Source organism: Mesitornis unicolor, unplaced genomic scaffold, assembly GCF_000695765.1.
Source record: "Mesitornis unicolor isolate BGI_N332 unplaced genomic scaffold, ASM69576v1 scaffold12237, whole genome shotgun sequence".
Taxonomy (NCBI): domain Eukaryota; kingdom Metazoa; phylum Chordata; class Aves; order Mesitornithiformes; family Mesitornithidae; genus Mesitornis; species Mesitornis unicolor.
The window spans coordinates 1-20,389 of NW_010198434.1; the positions used below are offsets into that span (position 1 = coordinate 1).

Below are 20,389 nucleotides of genomic sequence, written 5' to 3' on the forward strand. Positions count from 1 at the left end.
GGGATTTAAATCCCAGACCGAGGGATGTGTCTTGTCAAGGCAGCCTCGGTCCTCGTAACTAAACAGTTTAGCAATTTAACTGGGTTTCTCATACCTCAAACCATTGCCGTTCCTTCTCACATTTAAGATTTTTTTAGTGAAAACACACTTGTTCCGAAAGGGAAGTTCTTTCATTGGTTACTACATAGCCACGTTACAGCAGCAGTTGGCTGTGGTTTTGATAAATGGAGATTTCCTGGTATCTGACAGAAAAAAGGTAGTTGTGGAAGATGTAATTCTGTTCCTAAAACAAAACGGCTCCCTTGAAACAGTCTTATGGCACAGAGAACGTGAATAGATTTGATATTGCTAGCATCACCTAGCATTGCTCTCTTCCCCAGTCACATCTGGTGTCCAAGTTGCCTAATTAAAATAGGAGTATATGGTTACAAGTGAACTAAGCACATGTATCTTCATAGTCTTAAATACACAAAGTCTGCCAAAGTGTTTAAAGCAAATCCACACAGGTGTTTAACAGACTTCTGGTTCCCTCCAAGGTACCACAGTCTTGTCGGTGGTGTGAATTTATAGTTACTAATACTTGGATGAGAACCCTTCACTCAACAGCGACATCTGTCATGGATTCCCCAAGCAATTAGATTTGGAGGAGCTTATCTAAGTGTAACATCAGGATTAATGTGCCAGTTAGTTTAAATAGCAAGCTGCCAGTCTCATGTTTGCCTGACCATTTTACCTACTCAGTTTTGTGTGAGGATAAGAATTTGGTAGGCATGGTACATACTCTGAAAACTGAACAACTATGCAAGGCTCACTGCTGACTTGGAGGCATGCTTCTGCTTTGAGGTGCTCCAGAGTAAGCATGAATAATCATGTAATGTCTGGAAAATATATATAGATACACTCTTCTGGCTCTGAATCACTGTATATAACTGACCAGGCACCATCTGAATTCAGATAATTTTTTTAAAAAATAATAATTAAAAAAAACCCAACCCAGTTCTTCCTGTTGCTGAACCTACCAGCCTAAAGCTTTGCAGATCACTGAGCCCAGTCCTGTTACTGCAGTCAGCCATGTCATACAATCCTGCATGTAAACACATCACACTGTTTCTAGAACTAGATAGGTTATTGCCCACCCCCTCCTAGTGGAAGACCAGTCCAAAACATTGCAGGTCTGATAGATAATAACTTAATTTTTTTTTTTAGACTTCATTTATTAATGCTGACTTTTTAATGGCAGTCTTGGTTTTCCACTCAAGTAACATTTCTTCCACTCTGGCTTTTACTTCCTTGCTCTGTCACTAAAGAGCAGTAGTATTAACCCTAACATCAATATTTTAAAGAATTTAATGCCATACAGGGTCTTCATCTTACTATTTTATACTTAGCTGGTGTTCAGATTGCACGGAAAATTTTAGCTATCCACTCCAGACCTAAATAACTGAAAAAAACCCAAACCAACCCCCAAAAACCAAACCCTTACAAATAGCGAGTCATTTTAACTATGCAAGATGGCATAGCCAATACATCCAGGAGTAAGAATGTACCTGTCTAGCATAGGTGACTAACTTGGGAGATCAAAAGGAGCACATTTGTGGGACGGTTTTGGCCCCCTGAATATAACACCTTACAGTCTCAGTTATGATAAAGCTGCCAAATGTTTTATCTCATAGCTTTTGCTTACCTCTTCCAAATGCCTAGAAGGCATGTGAAGAGGAAAGCAGCCCCACCAGTTTCTATGGCTGAACAGGCTTCAGTAATGGAGACACCAGCCTCTGCCCAACAGAGCTCTGGTTTTGGTTCACAATAAACTGTACCTGCTGAGCTCAGGAGCAGCCTCAGCACCTTTATACAGCAGAAGCTGATGGCAGGAAGTGATGGCTTACAGACAATATGGTTACACCATGGGAGATGCTAACGTCTGCAAGGCATGACTGAGAATATCAAACTGCATTCCAGCTTTCAGTGGACAACTAAAAGACGAAACTAATGAGGAAGCTTTTCATGCTATCATAAATGAGGTAACTGATGCAATTTCTAGTTGAACAGTTTTATTCTCACCCTGTTCTTTACAATATTCATATTCAGAGTAGCTATTCTCTGGGGCAGCTGATGTTGACAGATTAATTACCTGAACTGAAGGCAAAATGGTAATTTTCCTTTTTTGTGTCTGATGACTTGATTGTAGTTACAGAATAGTTTCTTTTTTGGCTAATTAACAACAGATTTATAATAGCTAACAGATGTGTCAGAAGGCCTGTTACAACAATTCCTGGTTTAAGAGCAACACAGAGACAGGAGATTAATTGGTAGATGTGACTGTGTTTAAGAAACTCCGTAAGAAAGGGTTTGCTGACTCTCAAGCTTGTCTAAGCACTTTGTAATCCAAATGACCAGACCTTCCTACCACCTTCTATGACATCCGTGCATCACCTTCCATAGGAGCTAGGCAATGGCAAAACTGTCGGACCATATTATTAAGCTGAGGCAAGACTAGGTGGTTCTGCTTTCCTAGTCATGTAAAATACTACATGTTAAGCATCACCATTAGTCCCAAGTTTATAGTATTGCACTTAATTTTAAATACGAACAATACAATTAGTAAAAAAGCATACACTGATTTTTATTCAGCATGATTTCAAACACAGCTACTTCCAGTCTGGCATTCTAAAACTGACATGTAAGTTTATCATCTGACATTTCCCTGTCCTTTATCTTCGTTCATCAGCACTGCAAGATATCCCTTTTAATTCTCTTGTCCCAAAAGATATCCCACAAACACTGTCATCTCACCTTAGTTGTGTGTCTCCCCTATTTCCTTCTTACCTCCCTTACTGAGGAATAAACTGCAAGTGGTAACAAAAGTCACTGCCCCAGGATCAAAGTGCAGCCATCTGCCTCTCTGTAATTCTAATAACCTGCTGCGTAAATCCTCTGAAGCTACTTGCTGGTGGAAAAATGAAGTTAGATAAATAAATAATACTACTTTTTTTGATAGTTTATTTATGCAAAGTAGAAATACACTGGGACTAAAACGCCAAACTGAAAGTGCTGATCAGCAGCATGACATAGGAAGTTATCTCCTTCCTCATTACTTCAGTCTTAAGTTCTTGGCTTGAACTATATAGAAAGTTTCATTAAAATACTATCTTTTAAAAAAGAAAAAAAAATCCACACTGTGCCAAATGGAAACAAACCAGAATCTGGTAATCTTCCAAGATCCCTTTGAAGTTTCAGAAGATGGCTTTACTGATTTTGGAAAAGTTAACTGAAAATATATTTGTTTTCAGAAGTGTGTATGGATTTCAGACACAGAAATCTTACTGATTTTTATGTGATACAAGTACCTCCCCTAGTGTACTTACTATCCAACCTATTTTAACACTTAATACAACTGCTTTTGCAAGCCAAAAGAAGCTGATGATAATTGCACATTACCTGCATTGCTACAGTCCCACCGAGTTTCAATAAAAGCCCCTTTCTTCAAGTAAAGTGCTCCTCTCTTAAGAAACATACAGAGATAAACCTTTAACAAGACTTACCTTACAAAGGTAGTTTTGTCATTAGAGTTTAAATGTAAATCCCCTCCTAGTTTTAGTCCTGCTTCCATTACAAGTCTCATTTGAAAACAAAACAACAAAGAAAACATTCAAAGCCAGGCTGACTCAATCAGGCCTAACTGTTAAATCAGATTTACTGACAGCATTTAAGTCTTTCCTCATGAACAGTAAGCAAGCATTACCAGGTCTGAGTTACCTGTTGGCCAAAACACAAGAGATCAGATCTAGGAACAGTGTTTGAAAGTAGAAGTGGTTTGGAGGTTTTGTTTGTTTTTGTAAAGAATCACAGCCATTAGTCCATTCTTTATAGGATCTTCTTTCTAGTTTGTTCTTTAGACTGAGATTGGACCGTTACTGTGAAAGGGGATTTCATTTTCATGAGTTTTCCAAGAAAATACTACAGTTTTCTTCAATGTGTAACAACTGTCACTGAACTTATCAAATAGGCAGATTACAGTGAATACCTGAACAGTGAACGAACCTAGTTCAGACGAGCACCTTTAAGTAACAGTGATTCACTTTGCCTCATCGCAATGTTTCTTCACAAATAGAGTATATATTTTTAAAAAATCATTAGGAGTAATTATTTGCTCTATTTGAAGAGCAGATGTTTTCCAAAGTCATGCTGGGCAATTATCAGTAATTAGACATACATGATAAAATAAGTGGGAGTTCAGTGTCCATTGAATTCTGAGAGTTAAAAATACACTGAGGAATTCTAGTTAACCACCCGAGATTATTAAGAATTTCAGAGCTGTGCTCAATTCAAAACTTAGTGGAGAGATGAATGGACGTACAGCTTTAACAAAGGACTTCTACTTGAAAGCCAATTCCATTACTTCACTGAATACATGAATCAGAATGTCCCAATGCTGCAGACTAATTAAAATGTTACTGCTTAAATTGCAAATATACTACCACTATGAGAGCTGCCTGTAATTATTCAGTATTAAAAAATATAACAAAAGGTTCCTGCTGTGCAATTTTTTTGCGTGCATGTAATTCAAACTAGATTAAAACCCGGTCACACACACCTAAGAATTCTGCTTATTCAACCAAATATTCTCTATTATTAGAATAAACAGAAGTTTAGCACATACAAAAGTGTTATTTTTATTTTCCTTATGAAAACTGGTGGATTTTTCCAGTAAGATGGTTCACTTATTCAGACAGATCTGATGATGTGTCCTCGAAATGAATGCATCCAAAGAATGCAATTAAAATTTGTTCAGAAGCCACAGAATTGGGGTATTTTGTATCGCAGTAAAAACAAAGTTTCCTGCTGTAGACAGTCCCAATTAATTCTTCCCTTTTTTCCTTTTCATTGCTTTCCATTCACCTTCCTGTGTAGCAAGACTACCAAGAAGTTCTTTCACTTTTCTCTTTCTGGCAGAATCTCTGTAAAACAAACAATTAACATATAAAATATTTCAGAAGGATTATATTAGGGAAAATAAGTAAATATATTTAGACAGTAATGAATTTCTAAAAAGCCTCCCATCTCTTAAACTTCACCAACACACACTTTAAATAAAAACATTCAGCATGTTCTTGAACTAGAGAAATGAAACTGAAAGTTGAAAACACTTAAAATGATCCCTATAAAAATATTGTTTTTCCCCAAATTGTCCAATTTTATTTATTTAAGTTTAGTATGGTTGATCGTTACTATCAGTCAGGCTTAGCATACAGCAAAAAAATGAACACACAGCAGAACAATCCCCAAACTGATGCTGAAACAAAGTCTACATTACCTCTCCATGATTTCTGAAAGTTGCAGTCTAGCCAGAAACTGGTTGTCTTTCCGAATCTCACGAATGGCTCCTTTAAGTTCACGTTTATGCCTATGAATCAACTGCTTTCTTTCTTGCTCCTTTTTGCTGCCTCCCTGCTTTCTTCCAAACTCTAAACTGAAATGAGGATACACGTGTGAGCACAAAGCACCTGAACAAAACCAACTTTTTCATGTTCATAAGGAGTGAGTTTATGTATAACTCAGTGTTTTAATTCCTGCATATTGTATGATAAATTTGCAAAATAAAGAGCTGTCCAATGAACCTACCAGGAGAAACACTCACCAGACAGACGTCCTATGTGTCACCATCATGCAAACAACAAGCAGACCAAATTTACACTTCAACCCCCTCTATGCAGCCTGCATTTTGAACAGACTGAAAAAGCTAGAGCGGAAGAAGGAGAGACACTTGGAGAAAGATGGAATCTCCCAATAATATTTTAAGTTTTTACAGACTTTCTCTGCAGATGAATTCTACAGGAAGTCTGATCAGTTACTTGGGGCTAAATGCATATGGCAGACGAAAGCTGTCTTCTTCAATTACTAGAATAAATAAGGCAGTTTATGTCCTGGTAGATAACCGGCATGGGTAAATAAGTCAGCAGCCAATATAAGGCAGACTACCTGAATCAGAATTCTGTTATTCAAACTTGTGTTATTAAAATGTAATTCCAAATGTAATTGTTATAACAAACTTGTGTTATTAAAATGTAATTCCAAAACACAATACAAAAACACACATGGTCATTGCAAACTCTGTAAAAAAGGTGAAAAAAACCTCCCAAGTGTTCTGTCATTACTACTGTTGGAAGGTAGAAAGCTGCTTGGTTGCAGGAGAGGAATGGGGCAACTCAGTATGCTTAAAGGAATGCTTAATCTGATTATTTGTTATGATCTGTAATGCAGAGTCTAGGAATAGTCTCCCTTATCTTTTGTACAGTGAAGCATCCCTCAGTACTTTCACCATCCATCCTTACCTTCATATAGTTCATATAGATATGAACTACTCACTGTTGCTCTTCAGACTTGAGGGCTTGACAGAGCATTCGGTAAAGCCCCTGACTAGATAACAACCACCACCTCTTTTCATCTTGAAATTTCTCAATTTGAAATTGATTATATGGGCAAGAGTCCCAGTGCTACTTTTCCCACAAGATAATCTTTATTTCTTATAATTCCTTCTTCCTTTTTCTCTCCCTCCTACTCACGTAGCTGGTCTCGTCTTATTTGTGCACAAAATCTAACAAAATAAAGTTATCTGCTTTATGTCCTGCTTTCCAAATCCTTCTAGCTTGCCTTAACATTAACATTATGCAAAAAATTGGGTTTAAATGTTAAGAAAGTATTGCTTTACTTACACTTTCACAATTTTAGGTGTGTACTGTTTCAAAGGCACTGGCTTCTTTTTCTCACATATGAGTGGGGTATAGTGTTTTACTTTGTTCTCCAGCTCTTTCAGAGCACTGTGATACCATTCCTGAAATTGCAAATCAAATGACAATTTTAAATGGACATCCAAGACACCACAGTTCACAAACTACTGTAAATTGAATCATCGGTACTATTCTCCCCATGTGTTCTTTTTCTGTCTAAAATCACTGCCATGCATTAGGACGTTGCCAACACTGAAATGCTGTAAGCCTTCCTGGCTAGATAATTTTTAAACACATTTGGGAATCTATTAAGATGGTATCGTGGACAATAAGAAAGGTCTGCAGGTAGTTTCAACCCAACATAGGAAGAAACAAGACTAAAGCCATTTTAACTCAGACTCTGTCTTTCAGGGTCATTTTAAGCATGACTGGTTATTTTGATGGCAAAAAACATAGGCTGTTCTGCACCACTTATGTTACAAAATCTTGTTCTCTAACAGTATTTCATGATGTTTCTTTGAGGAGAGAACAATTCTACTACATTCAGAAGAGGTCTTACTGATTCATTACAAAAGTACAAGAGCAACTGGATGACTGACTACTATTCTTATAAATAATTCATGGAATATTACATTATTACAAGTTAAGTTCTATTATCTTCACTTAGAGGGGGAAGATAAGATACACAGTGAAAAAATATATTTTCTAAACATCCTGTGCTGTTTTTCCACAGAAACATCACTATGATTTTTTGAAATGCACAAAAGGCAAATGCCTGGCCCTTGAAAAATATCTCACTGATGCTTATACTTGGTTTAAGCACAGATGAAGGTCACAGAATCTCGTGGTTTAGCCCAGCTATCATGGTGTTTAGCTGCTTGCTGGGCTAAACAATGGCACAGAATTTATTAAAAAAAAAAATAATATAAATTATTTCATTCTGGAGGAACACATACCTGCATTTGTTCAGGATATTCATTCACTGGCACATGTTGTGTAAGTAGAACTCTGACAGGATGCATTATTTCGTGGAATGACGGTAAAGACTCATACAGAGCTGCGCATTTTTTAATAAGGTCAAAACACAGGGCTAAACACGATAACCTGTTAGTGTGCAAAAGAATTTAACACTTTCACTTGCAAAAACTGTAGTTTCATATAAAATTAATCAAACTAATTAAATCTGGGAGCATTAACAGTGTCTATTATTAAGACTGCCTGACAGAACCAGTTACAAGGCTGTTTCTAGTTGTTACTTCAGACTAAAACTTTCACTGTCCTACTATAAACAAATACCCAAGAAATAATTAGCAACAAATCCTTATGTCAGTGCACAGAGCACAAGCCAGTATTGTGTCTCCGTCGCTTCCAGAGAGTGAGAAGTTTTCCTACTGGTTCTAAAAGTGTTCTGGTACTGGCTCTGAAGTTCTAAAACTTTTTTGAAACAAAATTAAGTTATTTTGGTTTTGGGTATCTTTTTGAACTTTGAAACAAAATGCTTACTCATCTCTGAAATTAGTTATATTGTTACACATGCACAAGGTGAAAAACAAGGCTAAGAATGGTTAATGAATATGTTTGTTATCTTCCCTAAATTCAGTGTTTGTATGTAAATACAGTTATTTGCTTCTGAAGAGCTTGACAGCTGTAAGGGCTGAGCACCCCAACAAGTGCTCTGCATAACGTTCTAGCAAGAGATCAGCAATTTCATATGCTACAGGGTAGTAATATAAAAACAAAGCATAACATCTCACTACTATTTTTACTCCTAAGGAGTGCTGCCACTGAGATTACCCAAAAGATAGTCTACTTAGGATTTCTTCTGTTCACATTCCTTATGTACCTGATATGATTTATTTCTGTTTTGCTGGCTTCCTTTAATCTAGTCACAACACTTAATGGTAGATTTTGCTTCTGCCAACTTTCCAGATCCTTCTTATCACAGACCAAAAGCAGTTCTAAATTCTTCCCCACTGGTGTAAATGGATGCACTACAGTATAGCCTAAAAAAAAAAAAAAAGAACAATAATCATTAAACATTCTTCATTAAGCATTCATTCTGAAGGAAGAAAAGGCAACAACTCTTTTTACATTTTTAATCGTACTGCCTTAAAAAACACTAAATCAGTATTCCATTTTTCTAAAGTAACAGAAAACACTGGTACAGTCATAGGTAAGTGCTCCAGCCACACTGCCCAATTCACAGAATCCAAAGGCAGGGGCTGGGAGAATGAAGTACGGTACACCACAGAAGATCAGGTTCGAGACCATCTAAGGAACCTGAATGTACACAAGTCCATGGGATCTGATTAGATGCATCCAAAGGTCCTGAGGGAACTAACAGACAAAGTTGCTAAGCCACTTTTCATCCCATTTGAAAAGTTGTGGCAGAATGGTGAAGTTCCTAGTGACCAGAATAGGAGAAACATAACCCCTATTTTTCGAAAGGAAAAAAAGGAAGACTCGGGGAACTACAGGCTGGTCAGTCTCATCTCCATGCCCAGCAAGATCATGGAGCATGGATACTATACTAAGGCACATGGAAAATAAGGAGGTGATTGGTGACTGACAACGTGGATTCACTAAGGGCAAACTGTGCATGACAAATTTGGTGGCCTTCTAAGACAGGGTTACAGCACCCGCGTATAAAGGAAGAGTGACTGACATAATCTGGACTTGCACAAAGCATTTGGTACTGGCACACATGACACCCTTGTCTACAAACTGGAGAGATGGGGATTCGATGGGTGGACTACTTGGTGGATAGGGAATTGGTTGGAGGGTGGCACTCAAAGAGTGCAGTCAACAGCTCAGTATCCAGGTGGAGCCTAGTGATGCGTGGGGTCTCTCAGGGGTTGGTATCAGGACCAGTATTATTTAACATCTTTGTTGGCAACATGGACAATGGGATTGAGCGCACCCTCAGCAAGTTTGTGGATGACACCAAGCTGTGTGGTGTGTCTGATACTCGAGGGAAAGGATGCCATACAGAGGGACCTTGACAGACTTGAGAGGTGGGCCTGTGCAAACCTCATGAAGTTCAACAAGGCCAAGTGCAAGTCCTGCACATGGGTCAGGGCAATCCCAAACACAAATGCTGGCAGGTGGAGAATGGATTGAGAACAGCACTGTGGAGGACCTTGGGATACTGGTGGATGAAAAACTGAGTATGAGCTGGCTATCTGCACTAGCAGCCCAGAAAGCCAAATGCATCCTGGGCTGCAGCAAAAGAAGCATGGCCAGCAGGTCACAGGAGGCGATTCTACTCTACTCTGGTCAGATCTCACCTAGGGTACTGCATCCAGCTCTGGGGCTCCCAACATAAGGACATAGACCTGTTGGAGTGAGACCAGAGGAGGGCCACAAAGATCAGTGGGCTGGAGCATGTCTCTTACAAAGACAGGCTGAGAGTTTGGGTTCTTCAGCCTGGATAGGAGAAGGCTCTGGGGAGACGTTATAGCAGCCTTCCAGTACTTAAAAGGGGGCCTACAGGAAATGTGGGGAGGGTTTCTACCAACAAGTGTAGTGATAAGATGAAAGGTAATGGTTTCAAACTGGAAGAGGGTAGATTCAGAGTAGATATTAGGGAGAAATTTTTAACTATGAGTGTTGTTAGGCACTGGCACAGGTTGCCCAGGGAAGTTGTAGATGCCCCCTCCCTGGAAGTGTTCAAGGCCAGGTTGGATGGGGTTTTGAGCAACCTGATCTAGTGGAAGGTGTCACTGCCCATGGCAGAGAGGTAGAACTAGATGATCTTTAGTTTCCTTTCCCACCCAAACCATTCTATGATTCATTCTATGATTCTATGCATGGGGAGAGAGAAGACAAGTAGGTTCATGTCTGCCCTGGGGGGGAAAGAGGATGCACAGTTAAACTGCCATTTAGGATGGAGCATTGGATATGCTTGTGAGGAAAGGGCAGGAATAGGGCTTTCCTATGGAGCTACAAGTAGAAGGCTCTGACCAGGAAGTGGTCAAGCAGCACAGTGAGCTGGAGCAGGGAGAAAACACAGCAGCAGTACATCACTGAGCCTCTCCCGTGACCTCTCAGCAGGGGCCCTCAGATACATGCTGTAAAGTCCTCTCGCACTCCACCTGAGTAGTTCTGAAACAGTACAGAACACCGAATACATACCAGGACAGGGCATACACAAAACACTTAAGAATCACTGCGCTTCTGATCATAAACTGATCTGTGAAGTAGTACTTATAGACCAATATGAAAGAAGCATGTGAGCAATTTCATGGCTAAGGAAAAAATAATTTGCAGCCTCTGTGCTGGAACTTTTTTTTCTTTTTTCCTTCGAGGTTTTCCTTATTTCAAAACTTTTTCAAACTATAAGTTAAGATTATTTAAATTCTCTAAAACCTGTACATGACTCTTTACAGACCAGTCAGAAAACCAGTAGGTTTAAATAACTCTTCATAAGGTTTCAGACTCAAAGCTGTAAGAGATTATGACACACATAGGCATATACAAGATCAGGAACTAAGATATGGGAGTTTTGTTATCTGCTTCGCTTGTGAGAGGATAGCAGATCTCATTAATAATTCCAATAGCTGAGGCTATCAACAATGACAATTCCTTCCTACCCCTTCCACCTTAATTTTTTCTTTTTTAAGGTAATAAATGGTTTTAAGTCTAAAGCAGACCGTATTTCAGTCTTTTATGAAGTTGTATTCCATATAATTTCTTCATGTGAGATATTTACGGATCAAGCCCATAAAATTAAAACAGTGAGAGTTCTATTTGCTGATTCTACTTACTGACAAAATTGAATCCCAAGAATTTTTTTGGTGTGACAATATACCAACATTTCAGAGAATTGGATGCATGCTCATTTTAAAATATTCTGTGTTGATAGCTTAACCATCACATTTATCAGCAATACTCCCACAATTAATATTTAAAACCATGACCATGTACTTTGATAACTTCAAAACATCAATACCAACTAAAAAATTCTCAAAGAGAACACTGTAGCCTCTAAGGTATCTTTTATTGAGCTTCTCCTCAGTGCTAAAAGAAACCAACACCATGCAAAATTAACTAGTACAAAATCATTAACAGAAATACAAAGGGCCTTTAAAAAACAGTTAGTACTTGATCTTCAATTACCACTAAATATTTTAAAATAGTTTCTTATCTGATTTTGCAGAATCCTATATTTTAAGCGTACCAAAGACCTTTGTAGATCAAAACATTCCTAAGAGATTACACAAAGGAGAAAATACTTTAAGTGCTATGTAACCCACCCACTCCATAACCTCTTCCCAACTCCCTCTAAGATTTCAGCTGTCTGTTTTCTGAGAATCCAGGGCTTAGCTCTGACGCAGCCCAGCTGTGTAACCTTGGCTCATACTTCAGAGGAAACTGCTAAGCTGTGAGAAGCAGCTGGAAGAAAGTCTGTAGGGTAGAGCCATACAAGATAATAAAGGTGAAACTGCAGTGCTAAGCTTGTTCAGAAACGGATCATTAGTAACTCAAGAATTCAAAAGAAAAAAAAAACAATGCCAGCATGGAAAGGCATAAAAATCCTAAAGGGAAAAAAAAGAAAGGAGCTGCAAGACAACCATTCTACTACCGGAGATGTACTGGAATACTGCAGCAATAGAAGCTGAACCTTCCTTACCAGACTGATGACTACACAGAGAACAAAAACTCTTCAGGTGTCTTATCAAGAATAACGAGCATATTACTACATAGCCTGCAGTTCATCAAATCCCAGATGACTTTTACATTTGCAACAAATAATTGAATTTTTCACTTGAGAATATCCTGGCTGCAGAGTCTCTTCACACATGCCTAAGTGACACCTGGGGTGACTTAGACAGAGATATAACACATGAATTAGTTACTGTACTCTGACAAAACTCCTCATAAATGACTTATTGTCACAAAACTTGTCAACAAAAAAGCACCAGATCTAGAATAACTTTCAAGCTAGAAATGAATCTAAAAGTTGAAGAAAGAGGAAGAAGGGCAAGTAAGAATAATTTGCTAGCATATGGATCAAATTGAAGACAGTTTTATTCTCCCTGTTGTCTGTGCAAGTTGCTAAGTTTACACACTTACATTACAGCAGAGACTAATTCTGTTTGTGGGGATCACTGCCCTCTATTACACTACAGCAAATCCATGTCAAATAAATAAAAAGTAAAAATACCAACTTGGTGATATACTTCCCTCCTTTGTCTCAGTGATACACCTATTAGCTGAAGGAGGGCATCTGCAGCATTGGCTGCTGCCTCACTGTGAAGTTACAGGGTACTCATCAGGAATGCATTAGGAACTGTGAATTTCAGAGCACAGTCCAATCACAGTCTGTTTAGAACAATACTGCAAAAATACTGCACTGTGGGCAACATGACTTCACTGCCTTTAATAACTTCATTTCTTTCCTTTCTGCCAGCAACACTAGAGGATCAAGTTCATGATAGATGATCAAGAATTGAGGTCGTGTATGGCTAACCTAGCATATGATTTTGGTCTTTTGTTCAAAACAACAAATTCAGCATGAAACATTTTTACTGAAATTTAAAAGATAAACACTAATACTAATGATTTTACTTCCTTACTCATTTACTCTAAACTCACCCTGGGCCTGTTTCTTGGGTAGAGAGATGTGAAGTACTCCAAGAAGAAAATTGATGAGCTCTGGTACAAATCTTCTGGAGAGAGATACATATTCCAGGAACAAACAGCATATAAATAACCCTTTAATAACATCTTGTAATGTTGTAATGCGGCACTAAAAGGAAAAAAAAAGGCATAAAATAATAATTAAAAGTCTATATATCACAAACAAATATAGGATCTCCCTAGAAGAGGATATTAAATATAAACTATTAACTAAACTGTACACATTTAAAATCCGTAAAATTACACCCTTTGGCTTTCCCTTGCTCTCACTAAAGTTTATGCAGAATTGAGTAAGAAGTCTGTCAGAACTAGTTTAGCCACTAGAAGGTGCTAAACCACAAATACTAAGTTCTTTTTGCTTCCTTGCTTTGCCATCTGACCTGTTCTTAAATTTTAGTCCTACTTTTTTGCTCTCCGATGCCCCATATCCATTTTCAGAAATGAACAAAAGAAATAAAAGGCTCAGAGCAACATAGACAACTGACAGCAATAGAACAACTAGCTCAAGACTCTCAAAACACATTAACAGGCTATTTGGATAGAAAAATAAGGACACATTTTAAATGCATTACAATGCATTGTGTTAGGTCCATTTTTAAGGAAAACAAATACTTCTAATTTGTAAGTAAGTATCTTTCTTAAGTAGGAACAAATGCAATATATGGAAAAGAAATCACAAATGAAATATTTCGGACTGTATTCAGTTTGCTCTGATAGTCCTATGTAATTTAATAGGGAGTTCTTGTGACAAACTGAAAAAATGATTAGATATGGTTTCATGAGTTGGACTATACTCGCAAGGGTTTTTTTCCTCTTCAGTTTTTCTTCCAATTACTATCTGTGACTATACCAAACATAAAGCTGCCTTTTCAGTACATTTCCAATATATACATTAATGCTAACACATGTATTTGGAGTCCTAGGAAGAAACAAGGAAATGAAGTTATATACTGAGATACAACACCACAGACATACCTTAGTAAGTAGCTGACTCATGTACATAAAAGCAGGTGTTACAACTGGATGCCAGAAGTCAGAAGTTGGAAACAGCAGTGACGTAATTTTCAAATAAATAAGCTGACAGTACGTAAAACAGAGTAAGGCAAAATACAGTAAGACATTATTCTCATTATATTCAGACTTTACATGTATGTAACTGATGAATGAGCAACTGCCATGCAGTAGTCTAAAAATACTACAATACACAATTTTGAGAAATCTGGTATGATACATGACTTACTTATTGAGATGACTTTTTAAGTTACATGAGAGAACAGAATATCCATTATAGGTTTAATATTGCATTAATTCAACGAGGCAGCTGAAAGAACAACCAAGAAGGAACTATGCCTTCCAACCCCATTTGCTCCATAAGCAAATCTGACCCCCTTCAGCCCACCACAATCACACGCTCTCACACCACAAAGAAATGAGCAAGCAGCCACACATGACCTGTGACACCTTCCAACAGGTCCTCAGTGCAGACAATTCAGTGACCAGTATCCTCAGGCACTCGCACACATCAACAAATAATGGTTGCACCCAAAAGAACTAAACAGCTATTAGGTACACTTTTACTGAAGGGGACTTGTTAGAGAACTACAAGTGACCTCCTGTCAAGACTATACAGATGTTACACATCAGTTGTGAGGTAATTCTGAAAATTATCTAAGTGAGTATTTACATAGTAAGGCAGACACAAGTGAAGTTTTATTGTTTCAGCTCCGCTTCTCTCTATGAAGTTTCTTTCATAAACAAATATTATTCTGAACTGTTTTGGTTACTAGATGTCACAGTCCAAATTTCAGATTACATTAATTTCAGATTATGTTAATTAACACAGATTTCAGATTAAATACATATAATGTCTACCAACACAACTAGTCTAAGAAACGTTCATTCAAACGAGTGCTTTGAGAATAGGAGATTGGTGTAATTCCACCCTAAAAGATAATGATGGCTTGAAACCTGAAAAAGTCCACTGAAGGGAATGAAGGTCAGAGTGTGATTGGTGTCAAAAGGGTGACAGTGTCAAAATAAAAATAGAAGTTAAAAGCCCTCTACAATACATTTCCTCCAAAATCCAAAACATCCTGAATAAAGACTCTTCAAAAGAGCTCAATATAAATATTTTCCAAGCTCTAGGAACCGAGTCTTCTAAGCAAATCCTTCAGTCTATTTTCTTTACATAGTCTAATTATTCCATTAGGCAGCACTGCGTCATCAGCTGGGAGACAGAAAACAATTAGCTCCCTTTGGATTACTGACCCATGGTTTGTCCCTGAAACTTTTCACTACAATAAACAAACACTCATTTTCCATACGCTCCATTCTTGAATTCCCTAACAGCCATTTACTTACGCACTGAAAAGGAATCTGCTCACATTTAGCATGGCTACTGAAACTCTGAAATACTACTAATGTAAGAAGGCTAATTCTTTCCAAGTCATTAATTTAGCAACTATCATGTGTATAATACTAAGAAATGTTGTATTTTTATACCCATAATAATATTCCATTGTTAGTTTTGTTAACCTAAGAGAGAGTGCATTTCTATGGAGCATTTTTTTAAACATTTGCACTTGACAAAATTAAAGAAATCAGAACACAAATGACAATATATCACATCTTCCTAGAACTACCCATTTGTGTTTCATTAGGGTAACAATGTTCTGCTATGAAAACTGGAGTGGTAATTCTAAGATGTTTTCCCCTTATTAATATTACAGAGTCACACTTCCATTTCTAAGATAGAAGGGGGGAGTGTGTGTTTGTTTGGGGTTATTTGGTCCTCAGGATTTTTGTTGTTGTTGTGGGGGATTTTTTGTTACAACTTACCTCCAGGGAGGCAACTTAAAATACTGAGAAACCTAAAAAGTCACAGATGCTAATAATTCATTACATACTTCGAAATATAAAATGAACGTAATCTCGAATTTACTGGCATTTCTGTACTAATGGAAAGAACACAAGTTTTTCCTAGGAGAACACATTCATTACCGTGTCTAAACCTGGCAATGTTGCTCGGCCCTTGACTTCAATTACTTCGTCCATATCATGTGCAGCGTCTCGAAGGATAAACTTAATACTGTCACTGGTTGCCTCAGGAAACATCTGGCAAAGGTTGTACAATGGCCTATTAACAAGAAATGTTAAGTCATGATCAAGTTACACTATTGATGTTAATAAAAAACCTGATTTTTAAGCACCTGTAGGAAGTTTTCATGTGTTCTATCTACATAATAACAATGACAAATTCCTTGAAACAACTAATTCTTTTTTAGAACTAGCACCCAGTATATAGATTATTATTGTAATACTTTCAGTTTGTAGAGATGTGTGTTTTCCATTAGGCCTTGTGAGATAATCTGATTCAGTGGTTTCTAAATCTAAATCAAAAAAAATAAAAACTTTAAAATATACTCCCAAATCATCAGCTGTAGTTAAAACTTATCTTTCTGAATCTCCTAACTCTACATTTTACTGCACTGAGGTATGCTGGAACATAGGCAGCCCACTACCCTAAATGCTCTTAGGCAGAGTTAAAGAACATGTGAGGCAGCAATGTGGTTAGCAAACTTATTACTTAAAACAAGGAAAAAACTCCACAAAATTAGGTCAGCTCCTGGTATGATTAGTGCCTACATGGAAATGCAGTCAGTTATCTCCATCTGTTTGGTCAGAGTTATTCCAATATTTTCAGTTTAAAATGTCTTTAGTGATATTAATAAATCTCAGTTCTAGAAAACAATCAAACTGTGTTTACACTTTTTTTTTTACAAAGCCTCACCATGTATGACAGCATCAACGGGTCAGTGCTCCTGCTGACAAATGCAACAGAGCAATGAATGCTAAAACTGCACATAACAGATTTTTTTAAAACTTACTCAAGCATAAAATAAAAAACATACGCTGAAAAGCACATACAAATAATTCACTGAAAGAAAGTTGTTTAGCCTGCAAAGTGAAGATAGAAAACTTCAAAGCTGGATCAGGTTGCTCATGGCTTTGTTGAGTTTTATATATCTTCAAGGGTGGAGATTCCACAGCTTCTCAGAGAAACTTGTTTTAATGTTCAGCACCTTTGCTGTGAAGACTTTTTGTTTAACATCTGACTGGAATTTCCCTTGTTACAGCCTGTGACCACTGACTCTCATCCTTTGCTATATACCTCTGAGACAAGTTTTGCTCTCTTGTCACTATAACTGCCTGTCAGGTGTTTAAAGACAACAATGCCAAATTGACAGCTTCCTGCAAAGTGTTTATTTGAAACTTTTGTACAAGCTTACTGTAACACTCTTTAATTCCATTTTCATCCAGTTCCTTGAGTGAACTCACAGAATGGAAATCCACGTCAAAAAATGGTAGTATTTATCCACTACCCATGAAAAGCATTTTGCAGATCAAAAATTACATTCTGCGGTTTTAAAAATGTCTTGGTACAGTTAATAGCTCAAGCAATACATGAAACACAATTATAACACTACAGAGCTGGAGAGTTACCCTCTGTAGTTAACCCTACAGACTTACAATCCCCACAGAACTATTTGAAACAAACGTGCAAAATGCTTTACCCTAGGCAGCTTTTCTGCTTCTTTATGACTAACAGAGAAGTCCATAGGATTTATTACTTACAGGACCAGTTTGTCAATTGTTTGGAGCTCTGGTAAATCCAGAGTTGCTAAGTCCCCAATATACTCCAGAAGGAAGCCAACCAATTTCTGCAAGAAAAATAGTATGCTAAAATTATTAGTTTGTTTTGGTTTTTTTCATTGTACATTTTCTTAAACAGCACAGCAGAACAGTGATACAGAAGTTAGGAAATTAAGTGTGGTATGTTGATTCTACTGCTATTCACAACATAGAAACATGTATGTTTTATACTGCTTCCTCAATACTTACTAAACCTTACTCTGGAATTCAGAATTAATTTTAAACCTTAGAACAAAACAACACAACAAAACTCCCATACTTCCAACTTTGCCTTGTTTCCCACTGCAAGGCTTGGATGATTGCATTTCTGAATTCTCTCCAATATAATAAGCTGTTCGTCTACTGTTCTTCCAGTCAATAAAGACTTAAATGTCTCACAGGACTCAGGAACTAGAAAGTAAAAACAAAAATTGATGAGAAAAAAAAAATCTCAAACTTAACATACTTAATTCAAGTGAACATCTAAAAAATTTCTAATTTGAAAATGTCATTATTCAGAAAAAAATACCATACAGCTTTTAAATAATCACCTTATAAACACGAATAGCCTATCAGCGCATATGTAACATTATATACACACGAACGTAAGTCAGAAAATCTAAATCTATTTGCTAAGCTGAGCACAACCATGTTGACACACAAAGCAGAATTAAAGTTAAGCGTACATTAAACCATAAATTTACCGTAATACTGTAATTAGCTTTGTTTAATACATACCTAACTAGCCTTTCTATGAAGGATATTAACAAAAAGAATAACCTTGCCACTAACAAAAAATAATTAAAAACAGACAAACAAACCTGGCATATATTTAGTCTTTTGCATAAGTCCACATGCTAGAACACATCTTAACTGGTTAAGTTTTCTGAGTTTTTTATTGTGACTGCTTTCTGATTAAAGCAAAACCTGAATGCAATTTAAATGGCTTTGTGTAATGCAAGTTATCTCCCTTTGATGGAAAAATGCAAGCACTTAAGGAAGTTGTCTGAAAGGTCGTTTAATCTTGTGACAGATACTGCTGTTACAGAAATCCACACTAGGACAAGTTAGATGTATTATGCACTTAATATTAATGAATGTTATATATACTACTTGAAACGTGCCTCCTCCTTCCTACTAGGCACAGACCCCAAAGCAGTCAAACTTTTGAGTGTCTCTAACACTGCAATGTCACATCATAGGGATTAAACCTCAGAATCCTGCCTCTCTAAGCATCTTCTCTGAAAATATGTGAGTTCAAGCACTAGAGAAAGTGACCTTTTCTCATTTAAGTATAGATAATAGAATACTATTCTGGCTGCCCTTATGCAAAACACTAGCACTTTGGACTGGATGTGTCAGTGGCATTCCGAAAGGAGTACAGATATTTTCATTTTTCTCCCCAGTATTTATCTTTCAATTCTAAGGCTGCTTGAAGGAGCAGAAACAGCTCTGGGATGAAGCAGATCTGGCTCCCACTGTTAATAGCATAAGTAGGGCTGATCACTAAGAACAGCAGTTACTGGCTACTCTTGGAGTAGTAGACGACAATTATGAAGCAGAACTTCATGGGTGAACAGGAATATGCAAGATCCTACAGGGCAGAGAAAGAGACTGGTTATAAACCCTCTGAAGACAACAGAGATCTCCGGATCGGTCCTTTGCTTACCAGCAAATGTATAGGGAAGTTCTGATTTGGCAGCTTCCATTTTCTGATCTAGTTCCTCCATATTCTCCAATTCATTTTCATTTGTCTTGTGTTTCTTTTGCTCTTTATTCTCTGCAGCTTCTTCTTCACTCTCAAGGTCAGATTCAAGATCAGAGTGGCTATCTGCAGCAACATCCTCCTCATCTTCATTAGCAGATTCTTCCTCACTTTCTTCTTCGCTCTCATTATCTTCTTTCCCACCTTTCTCTTCTTCCTCTTCCTCTTCATCTTTTTCCTCCTCCTCTTCATTTTCAATATTAATTTTTCCATCCTATCAGTAGAGAAAATAAGCCAGTTAAAACACAAAGTGACAGCATCTCATCTGGATCATCATGCAAAGCTACTATAATACACACAAGAACAGGATCTTAGCCTTGCTACCCTGACCAAGCAGTGAATGTCCACAGTGCTGGGCAAGAAGAGGAGATTTTTAAGGACAGAACATGCATACAGATCTAAGAATAGCAGGATATTTCCAAGGGACTGTATGAAACTGGAAGAATAGGAGGTAGTACAACTGGAGGCTTGCCAATGTGACACCCATCTACAGGAAGGGCCAGAAGGAGGATCCAGGCAACTACAGGCCTGTCATCCTGACCTTGGTATTGTGGAAGATTAT

At 37.5% G+C, this 20,389-nt stretch overlaps 1 protein-coding gene across 1 annotated transcript in view; it reads right to left on the bottom strand.

The window, feature by feature from the left end:
- Positions 1–4,858: 4,858 nt before the first annotated feature.
- NOP14 (NOP14 nucleolar protein) overlaps positions 4,859–20,389 on the bottom strand; it is a 24,658-nt gene continuing 9,127 nt past the window's right edge. The window contains exons 8-18 of the mRNA XM_010189150.1: positions 19,732–20,041; positions 18,343–18,473; positions 18,006–18,091; positions 16,371–16,506; positions 14,346–14,447; positions 13,326–13,479; positions 8,572–8,731; positions 7,685–7,832; positions 6,714–6,832; positions 5,315–5,470; positions 4,859–4,958 (exon numbers count right to left, since the gene is read on the bottom strand). Of these exons, the coding sequence (XP_010187452.1) occupies positions 4,859–4,958; positions 5,315–5,470; positions 6,714–6,832; positions 7,685–7,832; positions 8,572–8,731; positions 13,326–13,479; positions 14,346–14,447; positions 16,371–16,506; positions 18,006–18,091; positions 18,343–18,473; positions 19,732–20,041 (1,602 nt within the window). The remainder of the gene's footprint in view (positions 4,959–5,314; positions 5,471–6,713; positions 6,833–7,684; positions 7,833–8,571; positions 8,732–13,325; positions 13,480–14,345; positions 14,448–16,370; positions 16,507–18,005; positions 18,092–18,342; positions 18,474–19,731; positions 20,042–20,389) is intronic.